The following is a 26,568-nucleotide window of genomic DNA, read 5'->3' on the forward strand; positions in this document are numbered from 1 at the left end:
GTGATGCTGAGGAATCGAACCCAGGGCTTCAGGCATGCAAGGCAAGCGATCTAACACTGAGCCACCTTCCCAGCCCCTATTTTTCTTTCTTTTATTTTTTTCTATTTTTCTTTCTTTTATTTTTTCTATTTTTCTTTTTTAATGTTTCATTCTAGTCCATTCATACTAGTCCTAGTATTAGTTACATATAATAAGAATTCATTATTTTCTTTACATTCAGTTCAAGAAAGCTTTCTAATTTCTGTTATAATTGCTTCTTGGATCCATGGGGTTCCTTGGAAGTTTACTCAGAGCTTCCAAAGGCCAGAAGACATGGCTCAGATAGTAGAGTACCCAAATAGTAAGTAGTACTGTCAAAAATAAATAAGAAAGAAAAAACATAAAAAATGTTTCATAATTTCCAAGCATATGAAGAGGTTTTAGATATTGGTTTGTAGCCTAGTGAATTGAAATTGGAGACAAACCCTTTGGTGTTTCCATTGGGGCAAATTTATTTTTGGTAGAACTGTAGTTTGAACTCTACCACTCAAACCACACTCTCAGCCACTTCTGCTTTAGTTATTTTTCAAATAGTATCATGAATTATTTTGGTCAAATCTGTCCTGAATTGCAATCCTATTGATACTTGAGATGAGAAGTGTTTGCTACCATGTCTAGTCTGCCTGCCTGCCTGCCTTACTTTCTTCCTTCCTTCCTTTCTTCCTTCTTCCCTCCCTCCTACTCTTTCTTCTTTCTTTCTTTCCTTTTTTTTGGTCCGGTTGTGGGCCCTGAACTCTGGGCCTGGGCACTGTCCCTCAGCTCTTCAGCTCCAGGCTAGCACTCTACCACTTGAACCACAGAGCCACTTCCGGCTTTTTTCTTTTTGCTTATGTGGTGCTGAGGAATTGAACCCAGGGCCTCAGGCATGCAAGGCAAGCGCTCTACCACTGAGCCACCTTCCTAGTCCCTCTTTTTCTTTCGTTGTGATGATGTCTTGCTGATTTATTGCTCATGGTTGACATCTAATTGATCCTTCTCTCAAAGACTTGAGATTATAGGTGTGAGCCACTGTGATTGGCCTCCATTAACATTTTATATTATTGCCAACCTCTCTCAAGTGGTTACCAAGGGTACAGGAAAAGGGGGAGTCTGGGGCAGGGGATATGCTTGGTGAAGCCCTGTTTTCCTACTTGGGGTCCAAGGAAGCAACCAGGACTCACCATCATATGTTCTTCTTCCTGTAGATATCTACCTCCTGTCGCTCTGTCCAGGTCCTTCTGCACTACTTTGTAGGTGCCAACCACCTATGGCTGTTGGTCGAAGGCCTTTACCTCCATGCACTACTGGAGCCCACGGTGCTTCTGGAAAGGCGGATGTGGCCCAGATACCTGGTGGTGGGTTGGGGTGAGTTACATGACCTCTAGCTTCCTCTCTTGGAGATCTATCAGAGTATGAGAGTCCAACAGAACCTTCAGTTAGTTAGAAATCAAACCGAAAGGTGTCTCTGAAGGGCAGAGTAGAGCTGAGGAGAGAAGAAGAGAGAAGTGGGAGGAGGCAAGAGAATAGAACACACACACACACACACACACATGCATGTGTAGAAGTGATGTGGACCCAATGCATACATTGAGAAGTGGGAAGGTCTTTGGTAGAATCAGATGACAATTCTCCCCTGTTTCCAACTGTACTGGTTTCCTCACAATGTTAACACAAAATACCTGTGTGGCTTAAACTACAGATATTGGTTCCTCATGTTTCTGAATGAAACATGTTTCTGAATGAAAGGTATAGTGTGGTTGGGTTCTGGTGAGGGCTGTCTTCCTGGTGAGCATTTACAGACATCTGCTGTCCTGATGGCTGTATCTTCACATGGTGAAGACACATGGTGAGTGAGTGAGCTATAAAATATAGTATATAATATAGTATATAAAATACTTTATATTAGGTTATATTGTATACTATAAAAAGCATGACTATAGAATGAAATGTATTTCTATCTTTCACTTACATATATTATATAATAGATTATACAAATTAAATAAATAAAATATATAAGAATGAAAATAGTGTATTTTCTTAGAAAGACAAAGTCAACGTTCAGCAAAATAAAATACCAGTAAAATGGATACTTGAAAGGTAGGGGTAAGTCAAGGGGAAAGGGATAGACAAATGAAGAAGAAAATAGGAGTAGCATGCAGTCAAGAATCCAACGTATATCCTACAAAATTGGGAAGACTGAGGGAAAGAGTGGGTAGGGGAAGTATGGGTGAGAATATTGAAAAGGGTCCCATTGATCAAGATATATTATACGCATAAACTGCTTTGTTAATTGGTAACCAGTTTGTACAATTACTTAAAAGTAATACAAACAAAAATTTAAAACATATAATTATATTTGTCATATATATTATATAATAATATATAATTATAAAAGTATAATCAGTATATAACATTTGAACCGGATAGAACCTGTTAGAACCGGAGCAAACCGGTTTGAACCGGATCAAACCAGTCAGAACCTGTTCAAACCGGTTAGAACCGGCTCAAACCGGTTAGAACCGGCTCAAACCGTTTAGAGCCGGCTCAAATCGGTTAGAACCGGCTCAAACCGGATCAAGCCGGTTCAAACCGGTTAGAACCGGATCAAGCCGGTTAGAACCGGATCGAACTGGATTGATCCGGAAAGAGCCGGATCAAACCGGATCCAGCTGGTTTGAATCTGTTAGAGCCGGATCAAACTGGATCGAACTGGATCCAGCCGGATCGAACTGGAAGAGTAAGAGAGCAAGAGAGTAAGTGGCGCACGCTAATCTCCATCTGGGGGCACTAATGACATCATGAGGACCCTACCCTCATGACTTTATCTAAACATGGTTTTCTGTAAAGCCCTCATCTTCATCAAACTTGGAGGCTTTCAATATATAAATCTTAGGAGGACCCAGACATTCAGTATGTAACATTAGGCATTGAAGATGAGGTTTTGTTTGTTTGTTGTTAAATTTGACCAAGAGCCTCTAAATCTGGATTCCCCACCTCTACAAACCCCTGGAGAACTGGATGCTTCAGGATACCAAGGAAACAACCTGTGATTCAGGAGCTTTTTCTAATGCCCATAGTGCCATTTAACAAGGCTCTTTATGAATGCAATGCATCTTGATAAATGCATCTTGATAAAAGCATTCTCACCCATTCCTCCACCCCCCAACCCTCCCCTCAACTCTTCTTAATTTTGTAGGATATACGTTACATTTTGGACTGCATTTTCCTCCTCTTCTCCTCTTCATTTTTCCACATTTTTTCCCCTTGACCTCATCTCCACCCCGGTTGAATATTCTGTGCATGGTGTTTTGTTTTTGCCTTTTAAAGGAAATACATTATTTGAGTTCTCCCTTGAAACTATTTTAGTCAATACATTTTTATACACTTGTATACCATGCAATGTATTTACTTATATGTTTGTATGCTAAATATAGCTTCCATATATAAGGGAAAACATGCATACTTTGTTTTTCTGGGCCTGACTTACTTCACTTAACATAATTTTTCCATTTCTTTACAAATGATATAATATTCTTTCTAATGGGTAATTTTTCATTGTGTATACACACACACACACACACACACACACACACACACATAAATATATATCCATTTGTCCATTGAGGGTCATTTGGTCTGATTCCATACTTTGGCTATGGTGAATAGTGCTGCAATAAAAATCGTGCTGGTGGAGCTAATGTATCCTGGTTTGTAATCTTTTGGATAAATGCCCAAGAGAGCTATTGCTGGATTGACCATAGGGTAGTTCTATGTTTAACTTTTTGAGAAACCTCCACATTGTTTTCAAGAGTGGTTGAACATGTTTATATTCCCACCAACAGTGTTATTAAGGTTTGGTTTGGTTTGGCCACATCCTTACCAATATCTGTTATCAATTTTTTTTTTTTTTTTGCGGTTGTGGGGCTTGAACTCTGGGACTGGCACTATCCCTGTGTTCTTCAGCTCAAGGTGAGTGCTCCATAGTGCCACTTCCAGTGTTCTAGTGGTTTATTGGAGATAAAGAGTCTCATGGACTTTTCTGCCCAGGCTGGCTTTATACCATGATCCTCAGATCTCAGCCTCCTGAGTAGCTAGGAATGCAGGCATGAGCCACCAGAGCCCAGCTCATTTGTTTTCTTGATAATAGCCAATCTAACTGGAGTGAGGTGGAATCTCAATATTGTTTTGATTTGCATTTCCTTTATGGCCATAAATGTTGAGCATTTCTTCACGTCTATTGATCATTTTTACTTCTTCTGAGAAGACTCTCTAGCTTATTAGCCCATTGATTAATATGGTTATTGTTCTTTTGAGGATTTAATTTTAAAGTTCTCTGTATGTGCTGGATATTAGGCCATTGTCTGTTGTGAAACTGGAAACAATTTCCCATTCTATAGGCTTATTGGCTATGTTCTTTGCTGTGCAGAAACTTTTTAGTTTGATCCAGATCCATTTATCAAGTCTTTCTTTGATTGCTATACTTCAGAAAATTTTTACCTGTGGCCGAGAGCCCTAATGTTTCCTCTATTCTTCTTGTGATAGTTTCATAGTTTCAGATCTTGCATTGAGGTCTTTGATCTATTCTGAATTGATGCTGGAGCAAGTTGATATATAAGGAGCTAGTTTCAGTTTTCTGCATGTGGATTTCCTGTTTGGCCAGCACCATTTGTTGAAGAGGTTGTTTTTCTTCTAGCCTAAGTTTTTGTCTCCCTTATTGAATATTAAATAGTTGAAGTTCTGTTGGTTTATTTCTGGGTCTTCTATGCAGTTCCATTGATCTTCAGGCCCGTTTTTATACCAGTACCAAGCTGTTTTCATTATTATGGCTTTGTAGAAGAGTTTGAAGTTTGGTATTGTTTTTCCTCCAACATTATTCTGCTTGCTAAGGATTTCTTTTGCTATTCAGGATCTTTCGTTGTTTCATATGAATTTTTGGGTTACTTTTTTACTCATTGAAGAATGATGTTGGGATTTTGATAGTTATTGCATTGAATTTGTAGATTGCTTTGGGCACTGTTACCTTTTTCACAATGTGAATTCTTTCAATCCAGGAGCATGGGATTCTTTCCATGTTCTTAAGTCTTCTTTAATTTCCTTCTTTACCTTTTAAAGTTTTCACCATAAAGGTACTTCAGATTTTTGGTTAATTCCTATGTATTTTATTTTTCTGAGTTATTGCAAATGGAGTTTTCCTGATTTCATTCTTGATCTTCTCATTGGCCAACCAGTCTTTAACTAAACTTGCTTGTTTCTTCACAGTATTCCCTATGCTATTTGTTGTCCCCTGGGGGATTGCTCGTGCATACCTGGAGAACAAAGGGTAAGTAATTCATCTGGATTTACCCTTTATGAGCCAGTAATTCCCAGAAATGCTTAAAGAATGACACCATTTTCCCAAAGAAAGCAACCAACTTTCCGACTGTGTCCATCTAGACTATGATTTGGAATGTAGATAAGTAATCAAAAATCTTGTAGTCACTTACTAATTCAGTCACACATGCAGATAACCATAAATATGCTGCAAGTTTTAGCTGTGATTCTGAGTATGTAAGGACATCATAAGCATGGAGATAGTTATTAGAACACTGTCAACATGACAGAAAACAAAAACAAAAACAAAAACAAACCTGAATTCCCATCAGTGTGAGAATCATTACTCAAATTGTGGCATACCTGTTTTGTGAAATATTATGAGAACATTTTATTAAAACAAAAAGAACAAAAAACTTTTTTAAAGCTACTGGTGTTGAACTCAGGGCCACACATACTCGGTAGGCACTCTTAACTCCTAAGTCATGCCTCCAGGCCTTTTGTTTGTATTCTGTTTTTGAGAGAGAGACTAACTTTTCCTGGTCTGGACTCAACTTTTGATTCTCTTGTCTTGGCCTCCTGAGTAGCTAGGATTATAAGCATGTGTCACTATGCCTGGCTCCAAATTAGTTCTTATCTTTTGACTTTTAGAGAATAAAAGTCCTGAAAAAAGAGGTGGAGGCAGGAAAGTATGTGATACTCTTACATATAATGTATCACTGAGAAGCTGGAAGTGGTGCTGTGGCTCAAATGATTGAGTGTCAGCCTTGAGCGAAAAGTTAAGGGTCAGGGGTTGGAGGCATGGCTTAGTTGGTACAGTGCCAGCCAATGGGTAAAAGTGTCAGGTACTGAGTTTGAATCTCAATCTCAGACCAAAAAGAAAAGAATGGGAAGGAAAAGGAAAAGAAAAAGAAAAAGCTAAGGGACACTACCCAGCACCTAGGCCCCAAATTCAAGCCCGAGTATGGGTATACAAACAAAAAGTAAACTAGTGAAGCAATAAGATACCACAATTAAAGATTTACATTACATGGAGAAAAATGTGGAGGGACTCATGCACTGAGCTCTTAATACTGAAGAGCTCTTGCATGGTAAGAATAGTCAGCAGTACCAGTACAAAGGATTTAGTCCTTTTCTCTCTATCTCACCTCTTGGGAGAATGATTAGTAGAAAGCAAGGCTGGAGGACAAGCAAGAGCAAGCACAGGTTTTCCACAGGGCATGAGAATTTGACCTTCAAGTTGGTCTCAACTTTGTCTCCTATCTGTTCTTTGCCCTTAGGTGCTGGGCAGCAAACAAGAACAAGAACATTTGGTGGATCATCCGTGGACCCATGCTGCTTTGTGTCACAGTAAGCTCAATCCTGACACCTCTTTTCCCTGAACTCACCAGCTTGAGGAACATTCCCTCCCGTATCTCTTAACCCCACAAATTAATTCAATATCCTTTCCTTCCATGAGGCAGAGCTGAACTATGAGCAGTTACTGAATGAGGAGTCAGAAGCTAGTTAGGGACTAGATTCAGAGTAATACTGTAAACCTCATTCTCTCTGGGTCTTCATAGCCATATAGGGACCTATGCCCAGCTCTGTGATCCCTGACTAAATGGCTGCAATGTGAACAAGGTGCTGGGGATATGGGAAGGTTTGGTTAGGCAAAGACTCAACAACGACAGAACTATCAGCTTGTAGCTTAATATCATTAGCAGAAAGGAGGAAGACATCAAGGAAACTACATTTAGAGATGAAAATCATACAATTGATATCAAAACAGAGCTGTCCTGAGTAGTAGAATCAGGAGATGATGTTACTCTGAGGAGGAAAAGATTTTTTTTTTTAAATATATTTTCAGATAGGAACTTTTATTTATTTTTTATTTTATTTTTTATTTTTTGGGTCTAGTCGTGGGGCCTGAACTCTGGGCCTGGGCGCTGTCCCTCAGCTCTTCAGCTCAAGGCTAGTGCTCTACCACTTGAGCCACAGCGCCACCTCCGGCTTTTTTCTTTTTGCTTATGTGGTGCTGAGGAATCGAACCCAGGGCCTCATGCATGCAAGGCAAGCGTTCTACCACTGAGCCACCTTCCCAGCCCGAGGAAAAGATTTTGACTCATGGTAGCTCAGAATATTTGGGATAGGAAGAGATGACTGCTCTAGAGTCTTAGGCATTTTAGAGGATAGTGTATGAGAATGAATCCATCAGAGAAGCTTGAGCACAGGCATAGGGAATTTTCCAGAGTGGGAAGGATTGGCAGGCTCTACAAGGGAGGCAGAAAGTCTTCTTGGAGTGCCATCCTCTCTGAGTGCCCGCTGGGTGCTGGGCACTGTGTTTGGTGCTATCATGACTCCTCCAAGTGGTTTCTGGATGACCCATTTTTGCCATGTCCATGTGAATAGTGTGATTTTATGAAAAAAAAAAACGTTGGTTTTAAGCTGGGTGCTGGTGACTCATGCCTATAATCCTAGCTACTTAGGAGGCTGAGATGTGAGGATTGCAGCTTGAAGCTAGCCCAGGCAGGAAAGTCTGTGAGACTCTCAAAGACGTGGCACTGTGGATTAAGTGGTAGAGTGCTAGCCTTGAGCAGAAGAAGGTCAGGGACAGCACCTAGACCCTGACTTTAAGTCCCAGGACCAGCAAAAAAAAAAAAAGGCAGCTATTTTTCACAGAGAACTGTCCATATTTGTCAGTAAAATTGCCTGCTCAAATCTAGGTGACCTGGAAGGAGAAATGTGCATAGAAATGGCAGGAAAACCAAGGCATCAGAGAGCCCCTTAGTTGCCAGGGCTATATCACCTGAAGTCTAGAAGATGGCATACCTGTAGCTGGTATCTTCCTACTAGGGATCAGACTGGGAGCAAATGATCCAATGAAGCCAGCCCCTCCTCCCCCAGTGACTCACATCTCATTAATGATGCTATGAGGCCTACCACTCCCTTCTCCACATCCTCTTCTCTGAGATTTCAGTACCCACCTAGGAGATGCTCTGAGGCACCCTCACCACTGCTCAGTTAAACTTCCCAACCAGCCTTATAAAGCAGAGGTGCTATTCTGTTTATCTTTTGTCAAGAAGATTGGGAAAATGAGAAGTTCCTTTCTTAAAAGTCACAGAAGCAGTAGGTAGGTGCTGGATCTCAGCCTACAGGGCCTGACGGGGTGACATTGGCACCTATAACCATAACACTGCATTGCCATTCAAACACTATTCTCCCAGGCCTGAGACTGTCAGGCCAAGTGCTGCAGACTTTTTGGCAATAGTTCTTTGGTTCAGGTTCCCCCCAGGATCCCAATTCTTAGTCTGATCCAGTGGTGAAACCATTGCACAGTCTCTAAGTTCAGGTATCACCTGCTGTTCCTGGACACACAGGTACTTCATTCACCTCATTATTTTCTCAGACCATATACAGAATTTTGCTCCAAATAGTTGTTTTCAACCTGTTTGAAGCCTAGCATTGGTGGCTCATACCTCTTAGGAGGCTGAGATCTGAGGATCAAAATTCAAAGCCATCCTGGGCAGGAAAGTCTGTGGGACTCTTATATACAATTAATAGAGTAAAAAGGCAGAAGTAGAGCTGTGGCTCAAGTGCCAGCTTTGAATGTAAAAGCCAAGGAATGGTGTCCAGACCTAAATTTCAAGCCTCAGTACCACCAGAAAAAACAAAAACAGAAAAAAACCCAAACCCAAACCACCCTGTCATTGTAAGACATATGTATATTTTATTCATTCTGGCAGCCAGCCTAAGCATATGGTTGAATTTGGTGAAGATCTGTGATCACTGGTAGATTCTTTGTAGCCAGATAGAATAAAGAAGAGAAGCGAATAGCTCTCTTTGTGATGAGTTCAGGTTCTACTGTATCTCCAATGTTTACTCCACAATCTCACAGAAGCTAAGTGTGTCAATACATCTTAGACTTAGTTGTTTCCAGTTGCTTATCTGAATGTTTTAAAAAATTATTGTGGTTTGGATGCCGTCCCCAGATACTTATGTTTCCTAACTGGGCAAATTGCCCTTTGGTCAAAGGGAATATTTAACCATGAGCCGGATGCTGATGGTTCATACTTATAACCCTAGCTACACAGGAGGCTGAGATCTGAGGATCTCAAAGCCAGACCAAGCAGGAAAGTTTGTGAGATTCTTTTCTCCAATTAACCACCAGAAAACTAGAAGTAGAGCTGTGGCTTAAAGTAGCAGAGTGTTACCTTGAGTAAAAGGAGCTCAGGGACAGCACCTAGAAGCTGAGTTCAAGCCCCCATAACCTATGGAATGGGTAGAATGAATTGGTAGAATATCCTTGTAGACCACAGAGAAAAGCTTTTGATTATCTCTCCATCTCTGTCATGCTTTAGAGTTCAGGACAGTCTCTTCTTTTGGTTTGTGATAATTATATGTTGTCAGATAAGGCAACATACCTCCAATGGGCAGAACCATTCCCTAGTAGAGAAACATTGGTCCAGTCCAACTTTGACTTGAAAGATAAAGAAATAAAAGACTAGAGAAGTCAACTTACCCTGCTAAAGAGCATATCACAAGCCAGGCATGGAGTGCAGACTCGTGATTCCTGTGTTTGCACCTTCTATCCTCTTCATGTGGGGGTAGGACATGCTGTTTTGGGAGCCCTAAAACCAGTTCCAAGAATACTAGACTCCTAGAGCTTGCAGGCTGATCAGTATCTGATCAATATCTGAGTTGACAAATGGACATCATATTACTACTACTACTACTACTACTACTACTACTGCTGCTGCTGCTGCTGCTACTATTATTATCTGTTGCTGTGTTGGTACAATGTTTCCTCTGTTTCTGACACTCCTGTAGTGTGTCAGTCTGAAGACTCTACATATTCCTTGGGTCTTTGGCTAGACAAAGAAATCAGAGAATTATTTCCTACCTCTTTTTTTTTTATTTCCTCCTCCCTTTTCCCACTCTTCCTTTTCCCTTACCTCTTTCTTTTTCTTTCTTTCTTTTTTTTTTTTGGTTGGTCATGAGGCTTGAACTCTGGGCTTGGGCGCTCTTCAGCTCGAGGCGAGTACTCTACCGCTTAAGCCACAGCCCCACTTCTGGTTTTCCAATGGTTTATTGGAGATAAGAGTCTCACGGACTTTCCTGCCCAGGCTGGCTTTGAACAGTGATTCTCAGATCTCAGCCTCCTGAGTAGCTAGGATTACAGGCATGAGCCACTGGTGCCCAGCTGTCCCCTACCTCTTTCTTTGTATACTTTTTCACTACTTAACTGTCACTTCTGAGTGAACATGTAAATTAAGTCATATTGGACAGGGTACATTTTTATGTCTTAGTCTCTTTTATCCCTGTAGAAAATTGATAAAGCCTTGATTAGTCCAATCCTTCAAAGATGACCTCACTAAATGATTCAGCTATACAAGGTCTTTGATCCACAGTTAACAGATTGGACTTCTGGTTGAATGACTTCTTCATGGTACCAGTACTGGAGCTTGAACTCAGGGCCTTGAGCTCTCCCTTGTTTTTTTTTGCTCAAGGGTAGTGTTCTAACCATGTGACCACACCTCTACTTCTGACATTTTGCTGGCTAATTGGAGATATGAATCTCACCAACTGCTTGGGCTGTTTTCAAACCTTGATCCTCAGCTCTAAGCCTCCTGAGTAGCTAGGAGTACTAGCTAGTCATGAGCCCCCAGTCCCTGACTTGAATGGTTGTTTTGAGTCAATGAATTGAATGAGCCCTCTGTCGACCTTATGAAGTCCTAGTGTCAAAGCCATCATTTATTCTCATGGAGTCTCCTCTGACCTTCTAACAATGTAGCAAAACTGAGAAGTTGGTAAAAGCATATTGTTTTCATGGACCTGATCCCTCTTCAGTTCCTGTGTCCCACCAGAAAGTCAGGCTGGTCCAGGGCTCCCCAGACATATCCTCACCCCCATATTCTCTTGAAGATGTATAGCAGACATCACACACATTTGCTGCATCCTATCATCTCTTTTCCACAGTGAAAGAAAATCAGATAACAGATGATTACAGAAGTTTTCCTTCTTTTAAAAAAGTGTATGAATGTGAATACCAAGAGCCAAAGGCTTCCTTCTACCTTTCCCAGTCACTTCTTACCTCCTGAGGAGCATCATAGTTCACCTGGGCTATTGGGGAAGGTATGTGGGCCCCTTTATCCATATAGCAGGCCAGAGGATCCAGGCTTGCAAACAGATGGAATAGTTCCACCTGAAGCTAGCCTGCCCCCGACCCCAGATCCTGCCATGCTAGCCATCACTTTGGCGACCTGTAGTACCAGATCTGCATACAGATGCTGGGGTACACAAATAAGTGTAACATCTGGGCAGGGAGCTACATTTTCCAAATGGAATTGCTGACTTTTGTCTTGCTGAAATTCTGGATTGTCCCAGGTGCCAGGACAACAGGGGCTAATATTTCATCCCAGAACAATAGGCCCTAGGAAGCTCTCCCTTCTTCCTTCCATCCCTCCCTCCTGTAGTTCATTGGTGGATGGTGGATGCTCATTTTCTCTTGTCTGGTCTCATGAAGACACAGTGAATTCACACCTCCTTCATTTCTTGGGAGACAGCTCCTATCTAAGTGCATTTAGTGAAGTATGCCACCTTTCCCCTGCTTACTTTATAAGAATAACAAATCACTAAGTCTTCTCACAGCCTTTTCTCTTTATGATGGAAAACAGAAATCCCATTAAAGGGGATAAATTACTTGCTTACATTTAGTTTGTATTTAAGTTTTCTGTTACTAAATATTCTTTGGCTGGAAAACTCCATCATTCTTCTTGGCTTACATTTTAGATAAATAGCCACTTGCCTAAAACTCTAGCTTTTTATTACAGAGCATTGATTTTTTTCCCCATCTAGGCTAATGAAGTACATACTAGGATCTCATGGACTGTGTTTCAATATGTAACTATAGGATTTTATTTCTAGGTAGGGACACTATTACTGTGATGGAGAGACTTTATCAACACCTGTACAGACTGTATTCTATTAATTATCACCTGATTGCCCTTTTCTGCCAGCTCTTTTTCCCTTCCCATGGAGATATTCTTAAATCTTTGCATTCTTAAAAAGCAACTGCCACCAAGACCTCTTCCAGTCTGGCAAATAAAAATGAAGTGGCATTATCTCTATTCTTATAGACAAGCCTCCTGAACGGTTTACACCATCTCCCCTCACCTTTCATTGAGAAACAAAGCAAGCTAGGTAGACTGGGTCACACACCTGGTAATATTAGCTAATTGTGAGATTGAGATCAGAAGGATACAGTTAAAGACCAGCCCAGGCAAAAGTCTACAACAACCTTTTCCAACCATAAAATAACTTAGTGCAGTTCTTCATATCTGTCACCCTAGTTACTCAGGGAGCATACATAGGAGGACCATAGTCCAGGCTGCTTAACTCTAAAAAGTGAGACCCCTTTGAAAAAATAGCCCAAGCAAAAAAAGCTCAAGTAGTAGAGTGCTTGTCTAGCAAATAAATACGAGGTTGTGATTTCAACCCCAGTACTACAAAAATTAACAAATAAACAACAAACAAGCAAAGGCCCCAAAAACCCCACAAAATGTCTAAAGCATTGAAGTCTGACCTGGGCTCCCTTTTCTACACTGAAGCTTCTTCTATGGAGCTCTTTATAGCTAAATGCTATCTTACATTATTTTAATTTGATGTAGCCTTTAAACTTTCTTATAATTCTTCTCTTCATGAGATTCTTGGGGGGAGGGGTGGGTGTCTCATAAAGTGATTCACTCCAAGTGACCTAGCTATTCTTTTTTTTTTTTTCTCTTTTTTTTATTGTGAAAATACTGTACAGAGGGGTTACAATTACATGGGCAAGATAATGAGTACATTTCTTATCAAGCATTGTAGAGCCTCCTCCTTTGTTGCCCCTTCCCATCCCATCCTCCCCCCATCCCCCCAACCCTCCTCCCTCCCCCCCCACCAAAGTTGTAAAGTTCATTTTCGACATACGACTTGTACGTCTCATTGTTGCAATGGGTCCACCTGTATCCCTATTTAAATGATTTGTTTTATTCCCTTCTCCTCCACACATTATAACAACATCAAATACAGTGAAAGCAGGGGTTATACCTTGGGGGAGGGACATACAAAGCAACAAAGAAATAATCTTATAAATGTGTTAGAAACAATCAATGAAAGAAAAAGACATTTGAATACATATCTTAGGGTTCGTTTCCCTAACATCAACTTATCTGACCTTTTCTGCTTGACTCAGACATATACTAGTTATTGCAAATAAGGGAAACCATGGGACCTATGTTTCTTTGGGCCTGGCTTACTTCACTTAATATAATTTTTTTCCAAGTCTTTCCATTTCCTAACAAATGGGGAAATGTAATTCTTTCTGATGGAGGCATAGAATTCCATTGTGTATATATACCACATTTTCTTGATCCATTCATCTACTGAGGGGGCATCTGGGTTGGTTCCATGGCTTAGCTATTGTAAATAATGCTGCAATAAACATAATTGTGCTGGTAGCTTTAGTGTGGTCTTGTTTGTGAACCTTTGGGTAAATGCCCAAAAGTGAGATTGCTGGGTCATAGGGGAGCTCTATGTGGAGTCTTTTGAGGAACCTCCCTACTACTTTCCAAAGTGGCTGAACAAGTTTACACTCCCACCAACAATGCAGTAAGGTTCCCTTCTGTCCACATCCCCTCCAGCATCTGTTGTTATTAGAGTTCTTGATTATAGCCATTCTCACTGGGGTGAGGTGGTATCTCAATGTTGTTTTGATTTGCATTTCTTTTATGGCTAGAGAGGTTGAACATTTCTTCATGTGTCTATTGGCTATCCTTCTTTCCTCTTCAGAGAAGTTTCTCTTTAAGTCTTTAGTCCACTTATTTGTTGGGCAGTTGTTTCTTTGGAGATTTGTTGTTGGGGGATTTAATTTTTTGAGGTCCAGGTATATTTTAGATATGAGACCCTTGTCTGTTATATGGCTAGTGAAGATCTCTCAATCCATGGGCTTTCTATTGATCTTGCTAGCTATGTCCTTTGCAATGCAGAAGCTCTGCAATTTCATGCAATCCCATTTGTCCAACCTTTCTTTGATTTGTTTTGTTTCTGGGTCTCTATTAAGAAAATTTGGGCCTGTGCCAAGGAGACCTAGGGTTTCTCCTATTCCGTCCTGTAATGTTTTCAGTGTCTGGTTTGACTCCGAGGTCTTTGATCCATTTGGAGTTGGTTCTGGTGCAGGGTGATATATAAGGATCTAGCTTTAGTTTTCTACAAGTAGTTAACCAATTTTGCCAGCTCCATTTACTGAAGAGGCTGTCTTTCTTCCATTCTATTTTTTTAGCTCCCTTATCGAAGATTAGATGGCTATAGGTCTGTAGGTTCATTTCTGGGTTTTCAATTCTATTCCATTGGTCCTGAGGTCTGTTCTTATGCCAATACCAAGCTGTTTTGATTACTATGGCTTTGTAGTAGAGTTTGAAATTTGGTATTGATATTCCTCCAGCATTGTTCTTTCTGTTGAGGATCATTTTTGTTATTTGGGGTCTTTTATTGTTCCATATGAATTTTTGGATTGCCTCTTCTATTTCCTTGAAGAATGAGGTTGGAATATTGATAGGTATTGCATTGAATTTGTAGATAGCCTTGGGAAGTATTGCCATTTTCATGATGTTGATCTTTCCAATCCAGGAGCATGGGAGTTTTTGCCACTTTCTAAGTTCTGTTTTGATTTCCTTTTTCAGGTTTTTAAAGTTCATCATAGAGGTCTTTCACTTCTTTGGTTAAGTTAATTCCTAGGTATTTTATGTTTTGTGGGGCTATTACAAATGGATTTGCTTTCCTAATTTCAGCCACACTTTTCTCATTGTTGGCATACAGAAAAGCCATTGATTTTTGAGGGTTAATTTTTTTTTTTTTGAACCGGTCGTGGGGCCTGAACTCTGGGCCTGTGCACTGTCCCTCAGCTCTTCAGCTCAAGGCTAGCACTCTACCACTTGAGCCACATGCCACTAGCGGCTTTTTTTTTTTCCTGCTTATGTGGTGCTGAGGAATTGAACCCAGGGCCTCATGCATGCAAGGCAAGCACTCTACCACTGAGCCACCTTCCCAGCCCCTGAGGGTTAATTTTATACCCTGCTACTTTGCCAAAGTTTTGAAGCTTGAGTAATTTGGGAGTGGAGTCTGTGGGATTCTTTAAATACAAGATCATGTCATCTGTAAAGAGGGAGAGTTTTACTTCTTCTTTCCCTATTTGGATCCCCTTTATGTTTGGATCTTGTCTTATTGCTGTAGCTAGGCATTCTAATACTAGCTTGAAGAGAAGTGAAGAGAGTGGACATCCTTGTCTTGTTCCTGAGTTAAGATGACCTAGCTATTCTTTATGCTACATTTATTTAGTTTCTGGTGGCACTGGGGATTGGGCTCAGGGCTTTGTGCTTTGCTAGGTGGGTGTTTTACTTCTTGAACCACACTTCCAGTTATTTTTGCATTTTTGAGACAGGACCACACTATTCTGTTCTGAGCTGACCTTGCACTCAAAACCTTCTTGTTTCAGCCTTCCAAATGCAGGGATTATAGGTGTGTATCACCATGCCCAGCTCCCAGGTACTCTTTTGGAATTTCCTTTGTTGTGGCCACTTTACTGTTCTCTTTTACAAGGTTAATCTTAACCCTCTCTCTCCAACTTATGGTATACCACTGGGTAACTTCATCATTCTATTGGTTTTGTGTCCTGCTGAGATCCAGGTATAAGTGTTCAACTGCCAACTGCCTTATGATATCTTTTGTGTTCAAAACTACTAGACTTGCCTTCTCCCTCCCATTATCAACACTCTTCTATGTGCCATCCAACTTGGTGAATGGCATTACCACATATCTGAGATCTACTAATGAGACTTGAGGCCATCTTTGAAATCACATTCAACTTGTAACAAAGCTTATGTGACGCAAACTTTTCAATAATGTCAAGTCACGCACTGTTCTCCATCACTGAAAGTCTAGGCTAGCTTCTTGAATTCACCTCCCCATCCTCCTCCCCAGGAACTCTGAAAACAGGCTCTCGGCTAATCTTTCCACATTGTTACTAAAATGATCTTTCTTAACTGCAGGAGTACAAAGCTGATTCAGTCACTTTCCTGTTGAAAATTAATTGACTCTCCATTGCCTTTGATGGCAAAAGGGCTTGTGTCACGTGGCCTTCCCTCCCCTTCCCAGTCTCCTCACAAATCCTGTTCTTATTCTATAAGCTCATATGGAGTCAGTCCATGCTCAACGTCTTGGCTTTCTAACATTTCCAGATGTCCATGATCTCTTAGAAGTCAGGATGTCAGTCAGAGCTGTTACCATCTGGATGCTTGACTGGAGCTGGGGGATCAGCACCCAAAGTGGCTCACACATACATAGCTGGCAAGTAGTGCTGGTTGTCAGCACGATGACTTGATTCTCCAACATTGGTTCTGTTCAGAGCTCCACAAGCTGCTTGAGCATCCTTGCAACATAGTGGTTGCCTTTCCCCCAGACTGAGCAATCTAAGAGAGAAGGGGGGTGCCTGTAGAATATAGGCCTTGAAACTATATCATTCCCACGATAGTCCTTTCATTAAATTCAAGTAATGAAATGTAATGCTCATTCAGGACAGGGGATTAAGATTAGATTTTGCTTTCTGAGAGGAATGTCAAGGAATTTGCAGATATATTTTATAACTTCTACCAAGGCTGAAAAATGAAGGGATAGATTTGCCCATTCCATGACACTTGTGGGAAATAATGTAGGGAATGGAAAACATATGCCTCCCTTATGGTTGAAGGACCTCCTCCAAGAGAACTGGACTTCCATACAGAAGAGAGGGAGATTGGTGTTTTGTTAAAGAAAGGGGCATTTATTAAGTCTGAGCTTTATACTCATTCTTGTGCCCATTATTCCTCCTTATGTTATGAGGATTAAAAATAATTGTGTGTGTGGGGGTTGTCATGAGGACTTACAGGGGGTAGTTATGAAGATTAAGTAAATATTGTATGGGAAGTTCTAAGTAACATGGTAAGTACTGAACAAATGTTGAATGATGATGATGATGATGATGATGATGATGACAAGCACAATAATGATATCCACCTGTCTTTTGGGCCTTCCTGAGGCAGAACCATAAACTGAATGTAGCTCTAGGCTTCATTTCAGACTCTTAGGAAGTTATGAGGGCTGTGAGACAGTGGAATTGCAGTCAGTGTTTACTATGGAACCAGCTAACTGCTGTCTTACCCCTGGCTTACAGATGGCCAAACTCAGGGTAGACTTTGGTATTTACAGCTGCATGACATCTTCCTTAAGTCAGATCTACTTTTTGTTTCCAAGGTCAATTTCTTCATCTTCCTAAAAATCCTCAGGCTTCTCATTTCCAAACTTAAAGCTCATCAGATGTGCTTCAGAGACTATAAATACAGGTGAGTGGCCTGAAATCACAACTTGGTGGTTATTGAGTACAACATTATTTAGACTCCTGGTGGTGTTGCCTAATGTCCTGGGGAGGGGGAACAGGTTATGTTAGCAACTTGTCTCCTATGGCTAGGAAGTCTGGGGAAACAATTTATGAAGCAGGTGGGACTTGCCCAATGATGACCTTCTGACCCCATGACAGTGACCAGTGACAGAGAATCAAGGATACTCTCAGTCCTCTGGAAGGAGACCTTTAAAATGTTCTGAAGAAGGACTTGTTTATGGGGAAAAGAACGCTTCCTTCCAAGGGAAGTTTGTGTCACCTTCCTTGGGAAAGGATTTAAGGCAACAGAATAAAAGACACATTCCTCCCTCTATTGGAAGTTACTCTTTTTTAGTGATAATGATAATGATAATAAACAACAATAATGATAACAACAACAATGAGGCTTGAACTCAGAACCTTGCACTTGTTAGGCACTCTAACACTTGAAACACAACCCCACCCTGATTTATTACTTTTGTGAATAGAGTCTTGTTCTCCCTACCTCCCTGGGCTGGCCTGGACTAAGAACCTCCTAATTATACTCCTCACATATCTGGAACTACAAGTGTGAGCCACTGCACTCAACTCCTACTTGCTTTTTATTTTCCATATAGCAGGTGCATTTCAACAGGACTGCCGGGGAGGGAGTGTTTTAACCAAAGAGTAACTCTGAGGTGGGAATTTTAGCCTATTACAGAGGCCAGAGGAGGATGTGTGAGTGAAGGCAACTCTAGGCTTTTTTCTCACTCTTGCTAAGGGTTCCTAGGTTCTGGGAAGGTGGTTTTTCTTTTAACCTGACAAACATCTAAGGAATGCTTGAGAACAACAGGTAGACACCATGTGGACCCCATGCAATGCTTAGTGGAGTCTGCATGCTATATTTGTAAAGACTGGACATTGACATGGAACATAAACAGGAGGGAAGAGGGCTGGCTACTGCCTACATTCCCTCACTAACCTTGGGCAGGTAGTTAGGTCCTCTCCTGGCCTGTTTTCTACTGTGTTATGGAAGATCATCTCCTGCGTCTCAGGACAATTCAGGGATGTTGGAGATATGGATGGCCCACAGTATCCAGACCCCAAACCCCATCTCCTTAAGACTCCCTCCTAGAAGGGTAAACATACCCTATTGAGGAATGGGCAAATAAATACTGTTGGAATACTAGTTGGAATTTTGGTCCAAACATTTTGTAGATATTCTTAATAGCCCTGGGGAACTGGCCTCACCCAGGCCCAAGGGAATCTTGCTGTCTGTCCTGGCGCCTCTGGTCAGGCTTCCAAGTGGCCAAGCAGTCTGTTTGCTCCTTTTCCCAAGACTCAGACTCTCTTATCACTGTCAGAGGGTAGAGCTCCAAGGCCAAGCAGAGCTGCGAGGTCTGTGCAAGGAAAGCAGTCCTCTTTGCAACCCAGGGATGGAAAACTAGGATGTGCCCAGAAACTGAACAGACACAAATATACTCGAGACAGACACAGGGAATGGATGAGTCCTGAGAGTCTCAGAGACTAACCTTTACTGTTGGTACCTTGTGCCCCATCTTGATTACTCCTGGGGCCTCCTCCATGTTCAGACCCTCAGCAATGCCTTCAACTTTTCCCACCCTGACAGCTTATAAGCACCCTCTTATAACTGGCCCAAAGCACAGCCTTGTGAGCCTACTGCAGTTTTTACTTAGGAAGTGTAGGGTGGAACCTTAAGGTATCTTGTTTTGGAGTATTATATTCTGAATTCCCACCAGCAACAAGACAATGGCAACTCTATAAAGAGAAGCAAAATTGATCAGAATAATTGGAGCTATAAAAAGTGTGAGGGTTAGGATTTGAAGTGCTCTCTCTGAGGCTCCTGTGTTGATGACTTGGTCCTTAGCCTGTGGTGCTACTGGGAGATGGTAGACCCTTTAGGAGGTTGAGCTTAGTGAGAGGAAGTTGGGTCATTGTGGGTGTGTCCTTGAGAGGGATTTTGGGACTGTGGTCTTTTTCTCTTTCTCTCTGCTTCCTGACAGCCAGGAGGTGAGCAGCTTTGCTTTTTCATATGCACCAGACCATGATGTGCTGTCTTGCCACAGGCCCAAGGCAATATGGACAGGCACCCATGGATGGAAACTTCTGAAAACATGAACCGAAGAAACATTTTCTTCTTTTTGGTTATTTCTCTCAGGAATTTGTCACGGCAATGGAAAGCTGATTGAAACAGTAATTTAAAAGTAGGGAAGGCTTCTTTAAAAAAAATAAAAACAATGAAAACTAATCTGGACACAGGGATTACTTGGGAATCTAAGATTGGGAGGATCCTAGTTGGAGGCCAGCCTGGGTAAAAAAAGTTGATAAGCTTCCCCCACCCCCATCCTAATTCCTATCTCAACAAATAAAATGCATATTCCTGTCATCTCAGCTATGATGGGAAGCATAAATAAGAGGACTGTGGTCCACACTGGCCCCAACGGAAAGTAAGACTCTATTTGAAAAGTGACAGAAGCAGAAAGACTGGGAACATGTTTCAAGGGGGTAAAGCATCTGTTGAGCAAGTACAAGGCCCTGAAATCAAATCCCAGTACTGTTTAACAAAAAAGAAAAGTAAGGTTTATTGATCATTTGTCATGTGTCACAAACTATTCTGACAGTGCAGCCTAAATTTTTGGTTTAATCCTTATGTTCACCCTGTCATATCAGGCAGATGCTATAATTTACCCAAGGTCATATTGCTTGTAATTAGAGATGCTTAGATTTGAACCCAAGCTGGGCACTGTGGCTCATGCCTATAATCCTAGGTACTGAGGAGGCTGAGATCTGAGGATTGAAGTTCCAAGCCAGCTTGGGCAGCGAAGTCTGTGATATTGTTATCGCCAAAAGGCTAGAAGTGATGCTGTGGCTCAAGTGGTAGAATGCTGGCCCTGAGCCCAAAAGCTCAGTCAGGGATAGTGCCCAGGCCCTGAGTTCGGGCCCCAGGACCAGCAGACACAAAAAGATTTGAACCCAGACCCACTGCTAACTTGCAATCCTACTGTCTTTGACCCTAGTGCAGAATTTCTCTCCCATTTTGCTCTCTCTCATACACAGAGCAGATTCACAATAAATATTTGTTGAATACTTAAATGACTACAACAAACTGTACCATTTAAATAAACAAATGCTTTATGGATGAAAAATATGTGCATACACGGCTCATCAGAGTAAATGGCCATGGCTATTTATGGCTTTCCATCTGAGCTGTGACACAAATAGTACTTCTGTCTAAGAAGTTAGAATAATATGAATCATGAGTCTCTTCTTGCTTCCACCCAGAGGAGCTCAAGGGACTAAATGGCCCAAACACTTCTTTAAACCAATAAGCTAAATGTGGTGGCATGTGCCTACCATTCCAGATAATGTAGAAGCTTATAGTTTGAGGTTGGCCTTAGGCAAAAATTTGAAACCCTATCTGAAAAACAACTCAAATCAAAAAGGGCTGGGCAGGTAGCTCAATGGTAAAGGACCTGTCTACAATGCACACGACCCTGAGTTCAAATCCCAGTATCACCAAAAATAAGGGATAAAAAAGATCCTTGAGCAAGAGTCACAGATTTGAACACTGCAAGGGCTAAGCAAGCATCCCAGTGGATGAGGAGAATAAGCCAGGTGGGGCCTGGAAATTCTTCAGAGTGGGTAGATTCTCTCTACAGCCACAACCATCATCTGGCTGTATTGATGCTCACCAATCAAGACTTCAAGCCCCATGTCATTATATCTTCTCAGATCTCAAAAGAAGCTGAAAATTGGACATCTTTGCTTGAAATAGCTTCACTATTTAAAGGTTTCTCCAAAAACAGACATCACAATATGCCTTAAGCAAATGTTGTCTGTAGGTGAAGTCCAACCCATTATGATAATTTTGCAATCTTTAAGCTAAACAGATTTAGAAGTACTTTTGGAAAACTGGCTGCTGGTGGTTCATGATGATAATCCTAACTACTCAGGAGGCTGAGGTCTGAGGATCATGGTTTGATGGTAGATTAGGCAGCAGAGTCCATGAGATTCTATCTCCAAATCAACAGCAAAGTGCTGGACTGGAAACATGGCTCAAGTGGTAGAGTATCAGCCAAACAAGCTAGTTGAACAAACCTTGGAACTGGCCAACACTAACTAAATAACTTAATAAATAAAAGCATTCTTGGAAATTTAACAAAATACAAAACTTTAGAGAGAAGGAAGGAAAGAAGGAAGGAAGGAAAGGAAAGGAAGAAAGAAAGGAAAGGAAAGGAAAAGAAAAGAAAAGAGAGAAGAGAAAGAACACTTTTTGAAATTTTATTTTTCTGGAGCTAGTCAGTGGTACCTAACTAAGTGACTCCACGTGGGTGGGTGGGTGGAAGCTGAGTGTGGGTTGGGAGCAGATCCAGCCTGATTCAGGACAGATATCTATCCAGGGCCTGCAGCCCACCTCCCTTGATTGCTCTTCTGGCAATCAAGGCTTTGGTATATGCAGCCCATGTAGCCAGGTAGAGTCCCTCCTGTAAAGTGCCTCCTGTTTTCCTCTCCCCAATTTTACTTCCTTCTGGGGTGCAAAGGTAAGGGGGTTTGTTTTGTCAATGCTGGTTGTGTATCAAGGGGTCTCACAGACACAGGATTCTGTAAGCTCCCTCGGATAGAGTAATTACGTACCTGATTCATTGAGGACCGCATGGACTGAGTTTCTACATCTTTTTCAGGAGGGTTGGGGGATCTTCTTAGTCTGGCCCTTTAAGAAGAGACTTGGCTTACAAATGCCTTACATTTAAATTCCTTCCCCCTCTCCCCCCCACAAAGTCTGTTAAGACAGTAGCTTTGCTTGTGCCCTAAATATGAGTCACTTTTGTTCATGTAGCTACTTTCAAATAAAAAAAAAAAAATGACTCAGTAGGGAAAAGCTGCCATTCCCCACACTTGGCTATTTATCAGTAGTTCTTTAAACATCTACATTTGGGGTTGGGGATTTAGCTTAATGGAAGAGCACTTGCCAGGCAAGTGCAAGGCCCTGAGTGTGGCCCTTGGCTCTGGAAAAAAAAAAGCCAAGAATCCATATTCTCAGGATCCATATTCTAGAGCTTTGAATTTAAGAGTTCATACTGGAGTCCAGAAAGCTTTATAGAGTTGTTCCTTGGCTCCAGGACCCACCAGACATGCTATTTGCATATAGCCTATGCATCTGTTATATACTGTCAATGCCCTCCAGCTGAAACCTAAAGCAATGCACATGCCATCACAGTAGTTGCAATATCATATTACCTAGAGGCTAACGACAAGAGAACAGTGTGTAAGCATTCAATAAAGACACATTGTGTGTGTGTGTGTGTGTGCGTGCGTGTGTGTGTGTGTGTGTGTGTGTGTGTGTGTGTGTGTGTGTATACCAGCTTGAACACAGAGCCAGGATGCTCTCCCTTAGCTTTGTCACTCAAGACTTGTGCTCTGCCACTTGAATCGCACCTCCACTTCTGGCTTTTGCTGCTTAATTGAAGATAAGAGTCTCATGGACTTTTCTGCCCAGGATAGCTTGGAACCACAATCCTCAGATCTCAGGTCCCTGAGTGGCTAGGATTATAGAGGTGAACTACTATTGCCTCACCAGACACATATTTTGATCTGCAGTCCCACCAAGGCAGAAGCCATATACAGGACCCACTGTGCGATCTAAAAGCTCTGTGAGGGCTGAGATTGTGACTTAATGGTAGAGTGCTTGCCTAGCATGCATGATGGCCTGGGTTTGGTTCCTCAGTACCACATAAATAGTAAAAGGAGGAACTGGCTCTGTGGCTCAAGTGGTAGAGTGCTAGCCTTGAGCAAAAGAAGTTCAGGGACAGTGCTGAGGCTCAGAGTTGAAGCCCAGGACTAGAAAAAAAAAGCTGTAGGTGGAGCTGTAGCTCAAGTGGTGGAGCAAGCAAAAAAAAAATACTCTGGGACAGAGAACCAAGGCTCTGAGTTCAAACCCCAGGACCAGCACCAAAACATAAATACATAAAAGCTCTATTAGGACTTTTAATTGCCACATTTGTAATCCACCAGTTTGGAGCATTTGGGCTCCAGCTGTGCACTTTACACGTGGGTGGTACAAAAGAATGTTTGTCTTCTTGTGTAGATTGTGTACAAAGTCAATCTCCACATAGGACTTTTATGAGGAGAGTCAACTTTCCATTTCCTGCAGCCCTGGCTGTCATAAGGCCAAGGGGTGGCTTGAGGGTTGAGGACAAAGCCCAGCCACAGACTCCATTTCCAGGCTGAGACTTGTCACTTAGTGTCTGTGTAGCCTGGGACAATTCATTTTCTCTTCCTTCTATGAGGTTGGAATTGTTGAACAGGAAAGTAATAGAAGCACCTGCTAAACAGAGGATGGAGAGCTTGTCAGACCTGGGTTGGATGGAGCATCTCAGGGTGGTAAGCACTGCATGGAAATCTACAACATGTTAATATCTGAAGGCTTATGATAACCTACATGGAAGGATTCATTCATTCATTTATCCAATTCATGTCTCTTGAGCATCTACTATGTATAGGAATTCATTGGTGATAAGACTCGAATGTTGCTGGACACGGGGGTCTCATACCTGTAATTCTAGCTACTCAGGAAACTGAGATTTGAGGATTATGACTAAGTGGAAAATCAACTGCTTATCAGGATGGGCATGTCTTTACCAAAGAGTAGGAAGCGTTGCCTAGTACCACTGTGGCCCTCATGGCTGTCATTTATCATTTACAGATTGGCAAAATCAACGCTGGTCCTCATTCCTTTACTGGGTGTCCATGAGATCCTCTTCTCTTTCATTACTGATGACCAAGTTGAAGGACATTCAAAACATATACGACTCTTCATTCAGTTGACATTGAGCTCCTTCCATGTAAGTAAGATTCTGACCATGGCACCCTGTGGCTGTGGAGGAAACAAAATGCACATGGTGGAAACAGGCTTGGGATTGAGAAGGTCCATAGCTGAAAATAGATTTCTAGCATCAGCTGGCTTTATTGGTGAGGACCCTTGACATTAGAAAGGCGTGCAGATGGCTTTGATCTTGCCAGTGTGATTTGGTGAGTCAGAAAGGAAAAATGCTCTCATTCCTGGGCTGTAATAGGTGGGGTGACTCATGATTCCATCAACCCTGAGTAGTAACATGAAGCCATTTATTAAGGGCCTATTTTTGCTGGATTCTCTGCAGAGCATTCATTGTACAAAGAGAACTTTGTATTTCAAGGGATGTGAATACAAGACACACACAACTGGATAAGGACCGAGGAGTCCAGATATGAGTCTTGAACCTGACAGATGTGGGGGCTGGAACTAGGAACAAGAGACCAGCTGTGGTTAGGTTATTTGACTATTCTGATTATCCATTGCTTAAACTATCTGTGACTTAGAAGCTTAAGACAACCATGAACTGTTACTAAATCTTGGTTTGAGGGCTTCCAGGGCTTCTTTCCACACATGTAGGGGCCTAAACTGGGGCTCATTTCATTTGGGTCCAATTTCGAGGGCATCAGTTCTTACTGTCAGGTATATTGCTTAGGGTCTCGGACTTTCCATGTGTCCTCTCCTGTGCTCTCTCCATAGGGTGACTAAACTGCTCATATGGCAGTTCAGGGCTCCCAAGAGCCTCAAAATAAATGTTGCAGCTTGATCTTAATGCTTTCTCTTGTATTCTGTGTCCAAGTAGGTCAGAGGCCCAGCCTAGAATGAGGGGGAGGGGAATACAGAAAGGTATGGCTCATTTACAAAGATCACTAATGCAACAGGTTACCATTAGCCAGCTGGGCAAAAAACGTTGGAAAAACTGCATTTCCATTTAAACAGCAAAAAGCAGAGCTGGGAGTGTGGTTCAGGTGGTAGAGCATCAGCTGTGAACAATCTGAGCAAGTGGGAACCCCTGAATTCAGGCTCCAATACCAGCAAGAAAATTTTTTTAAAGAAAGAAAATTAAAAAAGAAGTAAAATACATTCTGAAATAAAACAGGCAGGGAGAATTTGCTAGCAAATGCTCCCACAAGAAGTTGCAAAGGCTGTCTTCTGAAATAGTGCTCACTGCTCAACAAGAATTTTTTTTTTTTGGCTGGGGGTGGAAGGGTGGGGTGGTTGCTTCAGATAGCTCAGGCTGATAACCAAAATCTTGGGAAGCAACATGGAAGATAAAGGGGATTGACCATAATTGATCTTCACTAAAGGAATTTGGAAATGCAAAAAAAAAATTTATAAAGTCAACATCCAGAATGAACTCAAGAGCTCTAGAGGCTTCCTGTGGATGGAAACAGTTGTTATATGTCACTTGTTAGATCAAGAGGTAAAATCAATGATTCTATTGGACTCAGGATCAAAGGCCACTACTGTGTTAGGTGTCACTACAGGAATCAGCAACACAGACACAAGGTTTATCCTGAGACCAGCAGGTTAAATATAGATGGCGTCTTGGAGTGCTTTGTTTGTCTCTGCAGTCATTGTTCTGTCTACTACCACTAAACCCTGGCTATACATTTCAGTGATAAGAAATCCATTATAGTAGAGAGCTTAAAAACTTAATTTTAAGGCTTAATGTGGTATGTAGGGTGAAAAAGACAGAAGACATTGCTGTTTAAGATGTGATTATAGTTATATTTCTTTCTTTATGTGTCACCATGGATAATAAAGGGAATGCACGTAATTTGTAGTTGTACCCTTAAAAAATGAAGTTTCAAAGGAAGTCCTTCAGACTGGAAGAAAATGACAATATAGAATAACCAAAATCCACACAAAGAAATAAATAAGCACTGTAAAATGTAGACATGTAGAGAAATGTGAAAGACTAACTGGTATATTGATTCCTTTTTTTTTTTTTGGTGTCAGT

General features: G+C 41.5%; 1 protein-coding gene across 1 annotated transcript in view; it reads left to right on the plus strand.

Moving 5' to 3' along the window:
* The window catches only part of Glp2r (glucagon like peptide 2 receptor), a 55,669-nt gene that overhangs the window by 21,332 nt on the left and 7,769 nt on the right, over positions 1–26,568 (plus strand). The window contains exons 7-11 of the mRNA XM_042694568.1: positions 1,224–1,383; positions 5,278–5,338; positions 6,609–6,678; positions 17,632–17,720; positions 24,459–24,597. Coding sequence (XP_042550502.1) covers positions 1,224–1,383; positions 5,278–5,338; positions 6,609–6,678; positions 17,632–17,720; positions 24,459–24,597 — 519 coding nt within the window. The remainder of the gene's footprint in view (positions 1–1,223; positions 1,384–5,277; positions 5,339–6,608; positions 6,679–17,631; positions 17,721–24,458; positions 24,598–26,568) is intronic.

The sequence above is a fragment of the Dipodomys spectabilis genome, unplaced genomic scaffold, assembly GCF_019054845.1.
Source record: "Dipodomys spectabilis isolate Male_0828 unplaced genomic scaffold, ASM1905484v1 ptg000004l, whole genome shotgun sequence".
In the NCBI taxonomy this organism is placed as follows: Eukaryota; Metazoa; Chordata; class Mammalia; order Rodentia; family Heteromyidae; genus Dipodomys; species Dipodomys spectabilis.